We start from the raw sequence: 17,830 nt of genomic DNA on the forward strand, positions 1-17,830 counted from the left end.
CATGAACATGAACATTAGCTAATGTGAGAGAGGCCTTCAGTTGCTTAGAAGTTACCCTGGGGTCCTTTGTGACCTTGCCAACTATTACAATCCTTGCTCTTGGAGTGATCTTTGTTGGTCGACCACTCCTAACAAGGGTCTTGAATTTCCTCCATTTGTACACAATCTGTCTGACTGTGAATTGGTGGAGTCCAAACTCTTTATTTAGAGATGGTTTTGTAACCTTTTCCAGCCTTATGAGCATCAACAACTCTTTTTGTGAGGTCCTCAGAAATCTCGTTTGTTGGTGCCATGATACAATTCCACAAACATGTGTTGTGAAGAGCAGACTTCGATAGATCCTGTTCTTTAAATAACACAGGGTGCCCACTCACACCTGATTGCCATCCCATTGATTGAAAACACCGGACTTGAATTTCACCTTCAAACTAACTGCTAATCCATGAGGTTCACATACTTTTGCCACTCACAAATATGTAATATTCGATCACTGCCCTTAATAAATAAATGACCAAGTATACTATTTTTGTCTCATTTGTTTAACTGGTTTCTCTTTATCTACTTTTAGGACTTGAGTGAAAATCTGATGATGTTTTAGGTCATATTTATGAAGAAATATAGAAAATTCTAAAGGGTTCACAAACTTTCAAGGGTTCAAGCACAACTGTATGTACACACAGTTAGCAAGCAAGGTGAGACTGGAACACTAAGTGCTTGGCTTTTTTTGAAGGCCCTGTCACAATGATTTTTCCAGTGATTTTCAGTCACAAACTTCATTTACATAATTTCAGCAAGTTGGGGGGAGATGCAGCACACTTCCATGATTAACCATCAAATAGTTTCACATCCCCAAACAAAATGAAACAGGCCTCTTAAAATCATTGGGGGCATGCTCTGTGTAAGCAACAGCTGACAACCAATGAGCACCTACCTGGAAGTACAACACAGGTAATGCTGTTGTAAGTAAGCAGGTAAAGTGCATGTGCTATACTGCATAAACATAAGCGAGGCTCATTTGCATGATGAATAGTAAGAATAAGAAGCTCCCAATACTTTGAAAATGTGAACCTGTGTTGTTGACATCCCCTGCACTTCCTAGTTGTGTAACAGAGCATTATTAGATGATGAGATCGATAACTGAAGTTGTCAAGTTTGAAATCCCCTCCTGCTAGAAGATATTGAATGTGACACCAGCTTTATACACTGAAAAGTATACTGTAAATTAAACGTTTTGCGTACACAGGGAAACTTAAGTTTTGGTAAAAAACTACAGGTCAATCTAACTAAGAATTTTTAAAAATTCATGTATAGTATGCAAAGGTTAACCTATTTTTTGATTTTAATAACAGAACTGTGGAAGTGTTAAATACAATGACAAAATTCTGGAAGCAGCACACCGATTATTAATTTTTTTTATTTTGTAAATACTGGTTGAAATTAGCCAAAATATTTTTAAAGTAAAGAGAAAGTGATTCAAGTTTATTTATCACCCTGCTTCATTTATCACTGCCTTGGCTAAATATGAAAGATCATAATGAATCTTTGTGGAAACTACTTCAGGACATAAATGGGAAGCAGCAAAGCAGAAAGAGGCTCCACATCCTTAGTGCAGGCTAGAACAGAGATAATTTTTCAGAAAGTTTTAATAAAACACAGAATAAGACACTCCTTGCTGTCAGTTACTACAAGGGCAGCATCCTTACATCTAAGGCTATTAAAGCCAAAACAAATTTCCAGCACCATATTGCCTGCCAAAAATTTGCCATAACGGGAGCTTTGCTTTCAGGAACTAATGATGTAGGCCCACGGCCACTTTTTCTGTTGTGTTCCCACTGCACAACAAAAACTAACATCTATGCAAAATACTCTGTGTATGGTGCGGCACACCATGGAGGCAGCTATGAAAAATGATAGAGTGAAAAGACCGGCATGATAAGGAGTTCACATTGGCGCCTCCACCCCTATACTGCTTCAAAGCAATCACAACTTCATGGCGGAGATTGTTTCAATGCTGTGCAAAGGGTAGCACACCAGGGAAGCGGATATGAAGAGTGATGCAGTGCAAAGTGTGGCACGATTGGGAGTTCATGGGGGGGTTGGACAACCCCACATTATTACTTTGAAGCTATTGCAACTTCATGAGGGAGATTATTGCCTCAATGCGGTGCATATTAGGAAGGTGTCTATAAAGAGTGATGCGGTGCGAAGTGCAGTGCTCCATCTTCACTGATAACTCTCCATAGTCCAAATTACTAACAGATTTCTTGCAATGGGAAAGTGCCTTATCTTAGCAGAATAATTCTGTTCAGCAGTCTGTGAACAAAGCTATTAGTTCTCTGATGGAATCCAAACTATCACTGGGCTATCCAAACCATTTTCACATTCTAAAACTTAGCCCAATGAAAGCGATTTTCTAAAAAAAAAAAAAAAAATCACAGAATTTTCATGCCACTTTTACTACGGGGACACTATTCAGGGCACTTGTAAAGAACTTTATCCCATACACCAAATCAATTCCAAAATTGAGTAAAACTGAAGAAACATGTGAAACACTGGAATAAAGATTACATGTGTTAAGAGAAATGCAAATTTGCCTTTGGGCAAAGGTAAGGAGGAATCTGATGAGCAGCTTTTTGTCACACATCCTATCCTGTATGAATTCCAATTTAATCATGCCAACCTAATTATGCCAGGAAACCATATATATATATATATATATATATATATATATATATATATATATATATATATATATATATATATATACATATACACACACAAAAAAAAGTAATGAGACTGGCAACACTGCAAGCGATCTGGCAACGCTGCCCTGTTGTCCTTGATAGAGCATGTATATCCGTACCCTCCCATAGCTCAGTGCGAGTTTCAACTCCTTCCGTTAACTACGTGATTTTTGTGACTGCTATTAGCGAAGTTGTGTTTTTGGTTGTGCGTCACGCAAAATGGAACAGCAGAATTTGGAGCAACGTTGTGCCATTAAATGGCAAGTGTGATGTTTGAAAAGTTAAAACAGGCCTAAGGGGAACATTCTTTATCCCGAGCTCAAGTTTTTTCGCTGGCACAAATCATTTTTGGAAGGTTGAAAACACATTGAAGATAAACACCATTCAGGGAGAACTTCAACTTCGAAAACCAATAAAAACATCAAACGTGTGAACACTCTTGTGAGATCAGACCGTCGTTTAACATTAAGAATGTTGAGTGAACAATTAAATTTGAACAGATTTACCGTTCATCAAATTTTGACTGAACATTTGCACATGCGAAAGGTCTGTGCCAAAATGGTGCCGAAAACTGCCCTCCCCATGACAGAATTTTTACCTCAAAATGCATTCCTGTGGTTCCCCAGCCCCCTTATTCACCTGACCTCAGTCCGTGTGACTTTTTCCTTTTCCTAAACTGAAAAATGTCCTCAAAGGACGCCATTTCGGGACTTTAGAAAACATCCAGAAGAGTGTAACGGACATGCTGAAGACCATACCGGTTGAAGACTTCTAGCGCTGCTACCAACAGTGGGAACAACGTCTCCATCGGTGTGTAGCTGTCCAAGGGAACTACTTTGAAGGGGGTAACATTGATGTTTGAAAAAAAATAAAAACTTTGGTAAATAAAAATCAGTCTCATTACTTTTCTGCCACACCTCGTATATATATATATATATATATATATATATATATATATATATATATATATATATATATATATATATATATATATATATATATATATATATATATATATATATATATAAAAATCAATGCCACTCACACCTTTCTAAAAAAAAAAAAAAAAGTATCCTACTTTTACAAAGAACTAACTGCCCACAGCAATAAAATCAGGTTTCCTGCCACAGAGTAGTCAGTCAGGTTCTGCAAGTCCCGCAGGACTCTGACTGTAATACCTACCTCCAAGTGTCCAAGTGCTGTGTGAGTACAGCAAAGAATGGCAGAGTGCGCCGCAGGGTGCAATATCCTGACAATAAACTCCATACATTTTGGCAACTCACATCAACGACAACGAGAGACAAATGTCATTTATCAGATTTCCATTTAGTCTTTTAAACAGTTTTATAAATGTTATTTCAACATTTGACACCCCTAGTCACCAAAGTATCAAAATATTGTAACGATTATAATTTTACAGCCGACATTACAAATGCACCTTCGGGTCGCACTGGCTTTTTACAATTGAGCAATGGTCATGGCTATTGTTGTATCCCTGTTTCCTCCACTCATAGGTATAAATAAAATGGCTACTTCGGCAGCACTGGAGCCCTTACTTGCAAGCTTAATTGTTAATGATCAGACAGAGTGGCATCTGGAAAAACTTCGACTTTGTGCCAAACTGGGATGGAAAACCACAAGATATATGCAAGCCTGTATGCAAGATATGCTACTGTGCAATATCAACTAAAGGGGCAAACGCAACTAAATTTAGCCAAACATTTGAAGGACTGACACGTGAGTCAATACTAAGAATTTTGAATGGTAGATATAATTTCTAAATTATGATAGGCTACTTTCGCTTCCCGGGTCCTCCTGCATGGAGTTTCCATGTTCTCCCCGTGTCTGCGTGGGTTTTCTCCCACAGTCCAAAGACATGCAGGTTAGGTGGATTGGCGATTCTAAATTGTCCCTAGTGTGTGCTTGGTGTGTAGGTGTGTGTCTTGCGGTGGGTTGGCACCCTGCCCGGGATTGGTTCCTGCCTTGTGCCCTGTGTTGGCTGGGATTGGCTCCAGCAGACCCCCCGTGACCCAGTGTCCAGATTCAGTGGGTTGGAAAATAGATGGATGGATAGTACTGTTTAGCCCCAGAAAAAGATTTCCAAAAATGTAGATATTTTTCCAACAATACAAAATGTAAATATGTGTAACAGAAACCTGTAAATAACAAAAAAATCTACGGAAAGTAGGAGACATATGCCTAGTGTCAACTGCTGCACTGATGCAGATTTTCACTCAATCATCAAAGCAGAGCCGAACTTACACTCAGGACAGTAGAAGCATGTTTCTTTGCACACTTTGATGCTTGAGCATGACAGAGTAGAATGTCAGTGCCTAATCTGCATGATTGATGTTACCTTTGTGTTACTGTAGGCTACCACAGTACAGGTCTCAGAGACTAGCACATTTTCAATGGCACAAACGACAATTGCTGTATTGTGAACAGTGCTGCTGTCTGCCACACACCTACTTGCACCATGGTGAACCTTCAAGTTAATAGATTCAACAGGCATATCACAGCGTCATACAGTGCCATGTGCAGCAGTTTCACTATGTGTGTCAATGTCTGATGGCAAATTCACAATGTCATCACAATCACATGATTCAACTAATGGTTCAGTTTCGTTTATTCTAAAACTGGCTTCAAAGCTACTCATTTACATGCCAATGTGTTTTGGTTGCAGGATCTGCACCATTCAAGAAAACAGATGAATTCCCTTTGAGTGGTAAAATGTATAAAAATATACATTTTGTACTTACACAGAATTCACAGCCCGAGTCAAGCTCAGGGTTAATGCCTAGGAGGTTAACCAATTTAAGCCAGTAAACTGTAAATTATTTGAAGTAGGGATGTGACAACGGTTTTTCTGTTTCAAGCTAAAACATTTTTGTAGTCAATTAAGCACGTAACTGTGACGATGCGGGTTCGCTCCATGCTCCCATCTTCCTTCTGGGAATTCTTGAACCCGACATCGTCGGTAATGTCACCAAAAACCTAGGCAGTGAGGCACAACAAAGCAAGGGGTTGGTGCAAAAAGTGCAAAGTACTTTTATTAAAACAAACAAAACTCAAAACAGTGTTCAAATTAAAGTGCAGTGCATCACAGTTCCTTAAATAAATAATCCATAAAAAGCTGTGAAATGTGGAGGTTAAAAACAAAAACAATCCTTTAAAAACGAGATTAAAACAATGGCTGGAATCAGTCTGTTTAAAAACAAAGCCAGGTATGTTCATGTACTGGCGACTCCCCTGCTTCTCCCCTACGGGCCTCGCAACAGGGGAGTCGCCTTATCAGTAAAATGCAGCTCCCTCTTTACTGGTCCGGTAGCCCTCCGATCCCTGGCTACGTCGGGCTCCAAGGGGACCGTGACTTGGGTTTCCTTCCCCAGCGGCCAGGGCGCTCACACTGGGGCTCAACATGCCCAAAGCCTCCTCGACTCCGCTTCCTTCACTTGAGCAACGAACCAACCTTCTCCCGATCACTCCTGCTCCAAACAAGCGCAAAGCAGGAGCGACCACTACCGTTGGCCCTCGGGTGCTGGCTAAACACCTCCCTCAGGGCTCCCCTATCAGCTGCATTAAACTCACGAGCCTGCTCTCGTTCTTGCTCTCACTCTTCAGCACCGGCTTTCCTCTACCTGCTGCCTTCTCCATTAACCTCCGTTTCTTTCTTTCCTGTTCTCCTCCTCTAGCCGCCTTGTGCTTCTATTAAATTACGGGGACGTGGACCAGATGTGGCAATTAGCAGCTCCCGGTATCGATTACGGATGCGGACGACTCCTCACTTGTGTATCACCTGGGAACCGCTGCAATTTTGATAATAAACCTCTATAATAAAAGTAATCGACTTATAGAATCACAAAAAAGTCCTACATATGCTAATTAAACCAGTAAATGAATAAAAACACAATCACCTCACAACTTATGATATTCACCCAACCTAACTGGAACGACAGAAGTGCCATCACATGGCAATACTCACAGGTTTTAGTTTCAGAAAATGCTAATTTGAAATTGGTAAGAAAGAATATTGTGCTTCAGGTATTTTGTATATCCTTTCAGTGTGTACCTTTGATTGGGCTGTATTTAAAATATTATAAAGGAATACAATTTTGTTTTAGTACATAATTACATTTTAATGTGTTATTTTTCTTTCTTGCAGTCATATATTATCAAAAAAAAAAAAAAAACAAAATTCAAAGAAAAAAAACAAATTACATTTTTGAGCCATATTCCCTCTACCTACCTTGAATCTTTGCTCAGATGAAACTACCAAAAATAAAATCACTAAATGATTGAAACTTATATATATATATATACACACACACACACACATACATACAACAGAGGGCCAGGTCTGGGAACAGCACTTATTTTTAACATGGTACTATTGAATACAGCTGGATATAGGAAACCAACAGGTTAAAAAAAAAAAAAATGAAGATAAATTAAATAAACAGCACAATAAACCAAAATGCACATGCCTTAAAACAGGAATTTTGACTAAAAACTTCATCATTTATGGAGTGCTCTATCAAGAAAGACTGCTATACTACAGTTCTGTACTTGTAAATTGAAAACTAAAAACAAGATATGCACCTGGGAGATTAACTGTTCTGTTCTTTGCTTCCAGATTTTTCCATCTTCCTGAATTTGCATTGCATACTGGTCTCTTTCTGCTTTCAATTTTTCTATGGACTCCATCAGCTGCAATACAAAAGCATAAAAGTATGGTCAGTCCTCAAAAAAGGCTAAAGAAACCATGCTTACTTTTTTGTTAATACGTTGCAAGTCCACAACACGTTTTTTCTGCATGTGTCTGTAGAAACATGTTTTACTACAGCTTCATATAAATACAGCTTTTCATACAAATTTATACGACTACTAGGGGGTTCGCCCCCTGCTCACTTCACTCGCCAACCCCCCCTGGCCTGCGCTACACACCAAGCTACTTCGCATCTGTGCCACTCATATTGTAAAGACGGGGGCTAAACACACCCCAAGGAGATGCGGTCGCTCCTCCAAAACCCCCTCTTAAACGGTGATACAACGGGAAACTAATTTATTATTTTTTACTTCTTCTTTGCTCGATCAGGTGCTGGCTTGCTGCTGCTGTGCCATGTGATCTGCATGTTTCAAACATTTAAAAGTCTGTACAGCAGCTGTCCTACTCTTTATTTCCGGCCCTGGGCAAGGTTAAATCTCTTAGTACAAAGTTTTGTCTCGTTAGATGCAAGTTCGTGATATTTTTTACATTTATAATTTAAAAATGGAATAAAAATCTGAAAATCTAACAACATCACATTAAATGTATATATGTAGGTTTTAAAATAAGCCAGATTTAAAGCATGACAAAAAACGTGATGTTGCACTTTTTAGGCTTAGGATTTTTTTATATTATATTATATTTTTTATATTACCCCTCACATTTTTGTAAATATTATTGTATCTTTTCATGGGACAACACTGAAGATATGACACTTTGATATAATATAAAGTAGTCAGTGTACAGCTTGTATAACAGTGTAAATTTGCTGTCCGCTCAAAATAACTCACACAGCCATTAATGTCTAAACCGACGACAAAAGTGAGTACACCCCTAAGTGAAAAATAGATATATAGATATATAGATAGCAGATAAAGTATTGAAGTACATTTAAAAGCAATCTTTGATATAAAGGGGATACAAAATGTATTAAATTTAATAATTGATTTCCTTATTTTATATTAGAATGTACACTGGTAGCATTTGAGAATATAAGTACATATTTCATTGCAGACATTGAAATGAACATTTCTATGAACTCTGTATATATTATTTAAAATCTTTTAAAATAAAAAAGTTTGTCAATATATACACATGCAACAACAAGATAATTTTAACTTAACTCGGATGTAACCATAGTTTTGCATACTGTAAATCACATGGATTTGAAAGCCAATGATGATTATGTTACTTCTCAAAACGTCTGACCTCTGTGGTAAGTGCCTTATAATTTTCTAGCTCTGATTTATATTACACCTGTGTAAAGGATTTTTACATCATCTTCCAAACCAGCTTATGCAGGGCAAGTTATTGGGCAGATAGTGCTAAATTGTTGGTTTGGTTTGTGGTTTACTGCATGAAATGCATTAATATTTTGGCGTTATTAAGATTAATTCACTTAATGTTAAATATATTTTTGTAACATTTTGATGAGGTATCTTCAAGATTTCATTTTTGCAATTACTGTTGTTGTTACGAAGAATCTTAGAAAAAAATCCAACATTCTCAGATGGTGGCACATATACTCTGCTACCAGTGGCTACAATGACAACACAAAAAGTACAGGAAGAAGAATGCATCATTAGCTACATTCTAGAACAGTAATAATTTATAATTTGCATATCATGTTTATTTTATTGTTATTTATTTAGTAGCATTTAACCTTCTACATTTATTACAGATATTTAGTAATTGTTATTGCTTTCTACAATTACTAGGACAATGTTTAGGCAATGAAAATCTTGTCACAACACATCAAATTTCTTCCTTGAAGAAAAGCTTTCACTACGGTTTTTTGCAACTTTTCAAATACAATTTTCCTCTAAAACAGAAAAAAGTTTTTGCAATAGCGTTTCCATCACCTACATAACAAACATTTTAAAGAGTTAAAACATATTTCAAAAACACAAAATCTTTTGATTGGAAACCTGGTTATTGTAGTAGACATAAAGGATATTTTTTTAGACGTTGCTCAAATCAGAATTTGTTTTACAGACTCAGTAGCACATTTGCTGAGCTAAGCTGTAATGAGGAGAAAACAAATTAATAGAATGAGTGTGCATTTAAGAAGCATCCTTCTATATAAAAGTGGTCGGGATTGTCCTTCCGTCCCGTGAGTGGTACGCAGGCGCGGAGTTTCAAACACGCCCCGTCCATTTTGCAATGCATGGGATTTGTAGTTTCGTTTTTCCAGGTAAAAGATGATTTTCTACTCCAGACTGTGCAATATCTTCTTCTTCTTTCTTACTATATAAAAGCGGTTGGGATTGTCCTTCCGTCCCGTGAGTGCAAAGTGTATCGGTATTCCGCATATCACAGACTTACTACTTGCAGCTTGCGGTACGAAGCGACATGATGTGAGCAGAGTTCTGGTGCTCTCATCGTTCCCTTGCTTTTGTGGGCGATGCGCTGGAAAAATAGACAAAATTATGTCTCTGGAAATAATTAATGTTGATGGAGTAGAAATGCCTCACTGCGTAGTAAATATTAGGATGGTTCAAAAGGGTGACCTCAATATAGAAAAAAAAGTTTAAATTTCATCACAAAAATAACAGAAACTACGAGTATTAAAGTAATACCGCTCAAATGCAATATAACCAAATTAATGAGTTTGTATAAAATATCAAATTGATCTACATATTGAATTGCCTTAAGAAGTGGTCAACTTAAAAGTCGGTCGCCTTAAAAGGTGGGTCAGCCTAGTTGAAAAATAAAAGAAAATCCGTAATCTCCATAAAATGGAGTATATTAACAAAGAAGTCCAATTTCAGACTTTATCCTTACTATTAGAGAAAGCAGTCTGATTAGACAGACACCAGTGTTTAACACTGATCATACGATTAAGCAATTACAGTAAATTCAAAATTCCAATCCCATTATTATAAAAGTGTAATCTATTTCATGACATCCACAGTCTAATTGTGCCTCATCTTTGCTGCAAGCAGTGAGATGGGGCAGGGATGGACATTGGGGGTTGCATTCGTAGGCATGTACAGCGCCCGCGCGCACACACACACAAAAACCTGAAAGGCCTATAGTACAAGATTGACATGCAAAATTGAGCAATAACAGGTCTGTGATGCCCTTTGTTGTCCAAGAGCTGCACGTGTACTACAGTACACTGAAAGGATGCACATGCTTCTACCGGGCGCGGAGAGGCATGGGTATGCGTTGAACACTGTTTGTGATGGGAGCTTGTAATTGTTTTCCACAAAAATGGGATTCCAAGTAAGTGCAGATCACACGTTCATACTCATTAGATCCCTGCCCTTTATACACACTGCCCATTGCTATTACCAATTGGATGATTTAGTGAGGTCCTTGGATCAGCCTCTGGCAGAACACCTACAAGACAATCGAACTTGAGTATAGAGGAAGTAAAAGTCATAACAAGGTTTCTCTAGGTGAAACAGTGGAAGGATCAACAACGAGCTCTCCAATGCCAGAGTCCCACGAGAACCTATCCCCATTTATTCCATTGGATCAATGCTTCAGTTTTGAAATTTTTTTTAGGAACATAACCTCCACAGAAAACGAAAATTGAGATTTCCTTGTAAAATACCATTTTCATTAACCTTTTATAACACAACAATGCTATTACACCTTTGACAAGCACATAAATGTATATCTTTTTGCAGAAGATGGAAAAATGTAATACACAAACCTGACTCATCTGTGACTCCAACTGAATCTTTTCCTCCATTGCCATATGAAGTTGCTGACTGGCATCTGGAGATTGTGACTGACTGGAAAACTGCAAAGATAAAAAAAAAAGTGTGCATATAAGTACAGTGGCCAGAACTGATCAATCCATTAGGAAGCCTCTTTTTCTATTAAAAGGTCCTGAGAAGTGTAAGCTTAAGCTCCCAGTTTTAGTCACAAGACAAAAACTGAACTTGCATACTTTCACAGACTCATCAATTGTCACAGCAATCTATTTAGTGCTCTCTCCATTTGACACAACATAACACTATATTAATGTATGGCTATTAACACTATATACTGGTAAATTTAGTTATTTTCTCCTACTTGCTGGATCATTAGATCAGCCATCTCCAATTTCTTGTTCAACTCGTCAATGTTCATCTTCATTGTTGAATTTTCCAATAGTCTCAATCGTAGTTGCTCAGACAATTCTGAACTTTCCTGTTTCACTTCTTCATATATTTTACTAAAGAAACAAATAGAAAAGGAAACACCATCACAAAATGCAAAAACACATCTCTCTTTGTAGCCGGGCACGCTTCCTTATTTATTTATTACTTACTTTAACCTGTATACTTCAATTTTAAGGCTGTCTCTCTCTTTTTCCAGGTCTTTACTATACTGTTAAAACAAAAGAAAGACATGTAAAACAAAAGATGCACTTTAACCATTTTCCTCACACTTTAAAACTTGTTTCTAGTCGATAACCCTTATTTTAAGGTAACAAAAAACAAAAATACCTCTATATAAATTTGTTTTAATTGGGCAGGAGGCCACAGGAAGACACTAGAGCAGCAAGAATGTACAATCGCATAGTTTATACGAGTGCCTGGAATGCAAACCAATTTTTCCAACGAATGTTGCAACACTTGCTTTGCTCTTATTGATGGTGGAAAACAACCTTTCACGCACCCCTCCAGAACATCAAATTACTCCTCAACATGGTTTATGGTGTACAATTTTGTCAAGCACTTTAAACCATGCACCAATTAATTATCATCCTTTGGACAGGGAGAGTGTTCTCCTAAAACACTTCACTATAAGGAGGATGAAAATAGATCACCATAACATAAGCATTATCCGTAAGAACTACTCTTTCTTTATTAGCATTTACTTTGCTTTCTAAGGAAATATGTGAATCTAAAATCATGCCAGGATAACACATCCAAACTCTTAACAGTATTACCAGGACCTTTCCATTTGCACTTCTACTTGTAGGTTTCTATTGGCATACACTACACATGTACTCAACTCACTACTGAAGAAGATGGGTGATCTGACCAGAACTGTTTTCACTATTCAGTAACTTCCATTTCTTGCAAGCAAAAACACATATAATAACAAAAATGACTTCAAAAGAACGGTCATTACTACATGATACCAAATAGATCCAAGACTAAAGCTGTGAGAGAGGGAGAAAGAGAGAACTTGATGCACAGCAACAGTAATACACATTATTAAACCTGTGAGGGAAGATGGAAAAAGTATGTCCTTGGGGTGTGCTGGTTGTTTCAGAAGCCAATAGGCACTGATGGAGTGAAAAAAATAAAAAAAAGAGATGGGAAGGTTGCAACACTAACTGATTGAAAGCAAGTGCCACAGTTACTCTTTTCAAAAATAAAGGCCACCATGAACCTATTAAATATTCCCCTAGTCCAGGGGTGTTCGAACCACAGCCTGTGGTCCATTTTTAATTGGTCCACAGCAAATTCTAAAAATAATGAAATATGGCCGACACATGAAACATTTTCTTAACTGTATTGTACTTCTTAGGTTTAACACAAAGCGGAAGTACTGTCTTGATCAAGGCGGCGTCTTCACAAACAAGAGCAACCAAAGAACAATTTTGCTACGGGTGACCAAAAATGGCAAAACCAAAGCAACGCACAATAGCAAGTGAGTACAGAAAATTTCAGACACAGTGGGATAATTAATATTTCTTCCTAGAAGTCAAGGAGCAAGTGTGTCTATTTAATTTGCAATGAAACTATTGCAGTGATGAAAGAGTATAATGTGTGTCGACGGTACGACACCAAACATCCAACCTACACGTCCTACACTGGTGCCGAGCGAGAACAGAAAGTTAAGCAAAGGGCAGTTAGTCTGCTAGCTAAACAACAGGATTTTTTCCATGCTAACAAAAACACAAAAACATACCACATTAGCCAGTTACAAAGTAGCGCAACTCACTGTCCGTGACGGAAAACCTTTCTCAAATGGTGACTTCATAAAACAGTGCCTCAACTAAAGTCGCAGGAATAATGTGCCTGGAGAAAATGCAGGAATTCAACAACTTTCACAGAAATGCAGTTGTGCGGCAAATTAAATCATCAACTGTCAGGTAAAGCTTGTGCTTTTGATTTTTACTTGATTGCATGTGATGAGAGCACCTTGTAATAAAATAAATGAAAAACCATTAATGGAGAGCTGTGATGCTGTTTATTCTTTAAGCATATTCAATTATGAGGCATAATTGACCTAAATTTGATTGATATTGCTAGCTTAATACACAGGAGGTGAGGCAATATACCTCCACTTCTAGTGGGTGGCCCAGTCCTTTGTATATTTCTCTGTATGTGGCTCCCAGTTAAAAAAGTTTAGACACCCCTGCCCTAGTCCATCTTGTGACAGCACGTGCTCAAAAAAAAGGACAGAATGAGGCCATATTGCCTTTTAAATAAGGAAGGTGAGAGATCTGGCTATTGAAGTGCTAGAAGTTAAGGACATCACATAGCAGATGATACCATGGAATTAAAGTTGGGATAAAATGTCAAAACAGAAGGAATAGAGGTTAGCAGAGAGAGAGAGAGAGAGAGAGAGAGACAAAGAAAGAGAAGAAGTGATGGATACGTGGACACACCACTGAGCTGAATGTTAGCACCTGCAAATGTAGGTAAGAGTGACTACATGTTTTTTAGTTCTGGTTGTAAAAGTGCTTTCTTTCATTATTCACTCCTGCAATGTGTTGTTTAATTCCAGACAAATATATTTTTTTTAACCCTCCACTTTTGACTCCTTTGAGGAACGGGGTTGCCATATCAGTAAAACTCAGCACCACCCTGAACTATTTCCATTAATAAACATAGTAAGTTTAAACACATTTTAAATTTGTCTTGTATTCTGCTAACATTCTACAGCTTACATTTTGACACAATTGTGCTGATATATATCAGATAACAAAGCTTTTGAAAGTTATTTGATGAGAAACACTTTATTAAATTATATTTTCCTCCTGCACTACCTTCTCATGTTGCTTTTGTTGAGATGAAACTGAAGATAAAGTACGTTCAAGTTCTGCTACACGCTGCCTGCTGGCTTGAAATCTGCTACTCAGTTCCTCTACTTCACCTGTAAAAGACGGTTAGTATATCTGTCACACACACATTGAATACAACCACTAGCAGCATATTTTTGACTACACACACATTTTAAAACTAGACATTTACAGAAATATTTGTCAACACAAACTTTCAATATAACTAATTTACTTTTATAAAAAGTGTAACAACAAAACAAGCACAATCTGAAAAAGGGAGCTTTATTTACGACAAACAGTCAATAAGAAAAAAAACAGCAAGCAAAATAAAAATAAAAGGCAAATATTAAAACAATTTACTACAATTTAAAAATTAAAAGGTTCCATTACTTTTTTCACAAATATATTCACAAGTGGTTCATATGAAGACTGATTACAGACCATTAATAATATACTCTACATAATTACCTTAGCGCCACTGGATTAGATTTACCTGATTTTTGTCTTGCTGCTTGCTGTGTGTGAGACAGTGCAGTTTGCAACTCAGACTTGTCCGATACCAAAATGCCAATTGTCTGGATGTGCACCTTCAAAAGTAAACAGTTATATAAGATTAACTAGAGTCTGTAGGCAGTCACATTGGCATACAAACATACAAAACTAGACCTACCAAGCACAAATAACTTCTTGTTTTTGACAAAAACATCCCCAAAGAAGGAAGCAATGTATTTCAACATACGAGGTGAGACACAAAAATAACCAAATTGGTTAAAAAAAAAATTTGACGTTGATTTAGTGTTTTTTTTCACCCGACATTATAGCAGCAACTCATGTAGTGACTGTTGTGCAAATACTGACTGGGCCGTTCACAGGATATACCAACTCAGTCAGCAGTTTGAGAGGGCGTGTAGGAGGGGATATAGTTCTAGGATTCACGTCTGGCCGACCTCCAGATGGTTTTCCAGGAAAGCCCCAAGCCCAGTACGGTTATTTTTGTGTCTCACCTCGTACATGAATATTGAATTAGTCTCAAAAAAGGAGAAACAAGGAAACACTAGAATACTGGTATGATATAAAAAGACTTGTTCAAAAGGCCAAGGGTTTTACTCTGTTTCTGAGCACAGAAAGATTTTGAATTCTGTTTATACAGTTTGATCAAGTTAAGGTACTTATTAATATTGTTGAGTAATGGATAGATTTTTACCTTAAGAGTATTTTATACTATATTCAAATGTGAATGCAGATGAAAAAAGACATAGCCATTAAAACCGACATTATACCTGAATATTTCCACGTACATGTTGCACACAGCCAGAAAATTCATGCCAATTACACAACAGTGCAACTCACAGAAAAGAAGATACTGTAAGTACACCATAAGCATACTCTACAAACTAAAAAGCAAGTTTAGCTGGAAAGAGAAATAAGCTTAAGTTCTAAATAAAAGGATCTTTAGGATTTGATGAGATTAAAATTGTTTCCAATAAACACGCAAGTTCATTTTTTATGCTGCCTTTGAAAGTTGACACTGTTAAAGTAGACATATCAATTTTATTAAAATAAGCATGACAACTGGGACTACTGCATTGACAGACTAAACTTCTAAAGGAAGCAGAAAAAATGAATATGACTTGTGAGACTACAAATAAATATTCAAATGATAACTTCCACTGCATAAGCCTATTAGTGCAACTAACTTATTCTGCAGTCAGGAAGTGCCTACTTAAAGTGTGTAAACTCTTTACTGAGAAACACATTTTAGTAATATTCAATAATGTGAACAGATTGTATCTGGTTTAACCTCTATACCATCACTATAATCAATTTTATCATTTAATTAGTACTTGACTGAATTCAGTACCGTAATCAGAAAAAACAGGTAGGATTTCACCCTCAGTTCATCAGTAAAATCAAAATAGACTATTTTTACAAAAAAAATGTATAAACATGTACAGTATGCAGTAAATTATCTTCAGTCTCTCAACTCCTCCAGTACATTATAACAACACAAACCCTCACTCCAGGCCACTCTTCACAACGGGAGGAAGAGAATTGTGAGTCTATAAAGTCTATAAATATCATTCTTTTTAAGTAAGCATGTGAAAATTTCAATATATTTTTACAAAAATGTTTGCTTTCAATGCACCTGTAGTGGATTGACTAAATGATATTGCTGCAAACTAAATACTCATGTTTAAGAAGTGACTCCCAAAACATGAAGGACATTCTGCAAAGACAATTTTCTCTGTTAGAAATTACATCTTAAAAATATTTACCTGTAACTGTTCTCGCATAGCAGCTTGATCTTTTATAAACTTTTGTTCAAAATCCTTGCGTTCCTGAAAGAGGATTTGAGAAATTAAGGTTTTAAAACACTGTCAACATGGCACTTGAAAAGTTAAATTATATTTATTATTTTCCAGCCAAAATACAGTATTTGGTGGCGCAGTAGTAGTGCTGCTGCTTTGCAGTAAGGAGACTGTGGAAGATTGTGGGTTCGCTTCCCGGTTCCTCCCTGTGTGGATAGCGCTTTGAGTACTGAGAAAAGCGCTATATAAATGTAATGAATTATTTATTATTATTAAGTAAGCATAATTTCAGCACAAACCAATGGCTAAGTAGGATACATGTATAAATAAATAGGATACATGTATAAATAAATACAAACTGTGAGTTTAGCAAATTAGAACGTTAAACTTGGACGAGAACAGGCTATTTAGGCCAACAAAGTCATTACTCCTACTCACTCAAGTTCTCCAAGATGACATTAAACTGCATCAAAAGGTCCCCAATGTACTACTATCTACCACACTACCTAGAAACTTATCCCATTTGTGTATGATTCTCTCTTTGAAAAAGATCTGCAAAACCTGATCTTAATTTTCCACCTGTGTTACCATTTTCTTGTTGAAGAATTTGTTTTAAAATAACAGCCAATATCCACTGTAATAATTTAGCAAATTATTTTAAACTAGGGCTGGGCGATATATCAAAAATTTATCGTTACCGAAATTTATGACTCTCATCGACGTCATTTTGCCCATGTCGGTAAATTCGGTATTTTAAAAAAAAAAGAAAAGGCTGTGCAGGTTGGCGATGTTCATGTCCCTTTAAGACGCTGTGCTACGTTACAGACTTGACGGGGTGGAGTCACATGACTCTACTACCTGTAACAAGACGAGACACGGGTGAACAAATGGAGGACGATTTAAATGTTGAAGCAGCAGCGACGAAGGTAGAGCTGGTGGAGGAGGAAGAGGAGACGCTTGTTAACAAAAAAAATGCATCATCAATCGTTTGGCAACATTTTGGATTCAACAAGGATGATATTGATCAAAAAATTGTTAAATGTAAACTCTG

At 37.0% G+C, this 17,830-nt stretch overlaps 1 protein-coding gene across 5 annotated transcripts in view; it reads right to left on the bottom strand.

The window, feature by feature from the left end:
- The window catches only part of golga2 (golgin A2), a 123,289-nt gene that overhangs the window by 33,919 nt on the left and 71,540 nt on the right, over positions 1-17,830 (bottom strand). For all 5 annotated transcript variants that reach the window (XM_039762678.1, XM_039762677.1, XM_039762674.1 and 2 more), the window contains 7 exons: positions 16,747-16,809; positions 14,964-15,057; positions 14,456-14,562; positions 11,777-11,835; positions 11,539-11,680; positions 11,174-11,263; positions 7,344-7,451 (listed from right to left, as the gene is read on the bottom strand). In XM_039762678.1, coding sequence (XP_039618612.1) covers positions 7,344-7,451; positions 11,174-11,263; positions 11,539-11,680; positions 11,777-11,835; positions 14,456-14,562; positions 14,964-15,057; positions 16,747-16,809 — 663 coding nt within the window. The remainder of the gene's footprint in view (positions 1-7,343; positions 7,452-11,173; positions 11,264-11,538; positions 11,681-11,776; positions 11,836-14,455; positions 14,563-14,963; positions 15,058-16,746; positions 16,810-17,830) is intronic.

The sequence above is a fragment of the Polypterus senegalus genome, chromosome 9, assembly GCF_016835505.1.
Source record: "Polypterus senegalus isolate Bchr_013 chromosome 9, ASM1683550v1, whole genome shotgun sequence".
NCBI lineage: Eukaryota > Metazoa > Chordata > Cladistia > Polypteriformes > Polypteridae > Polypterus > Polypterus senegalus.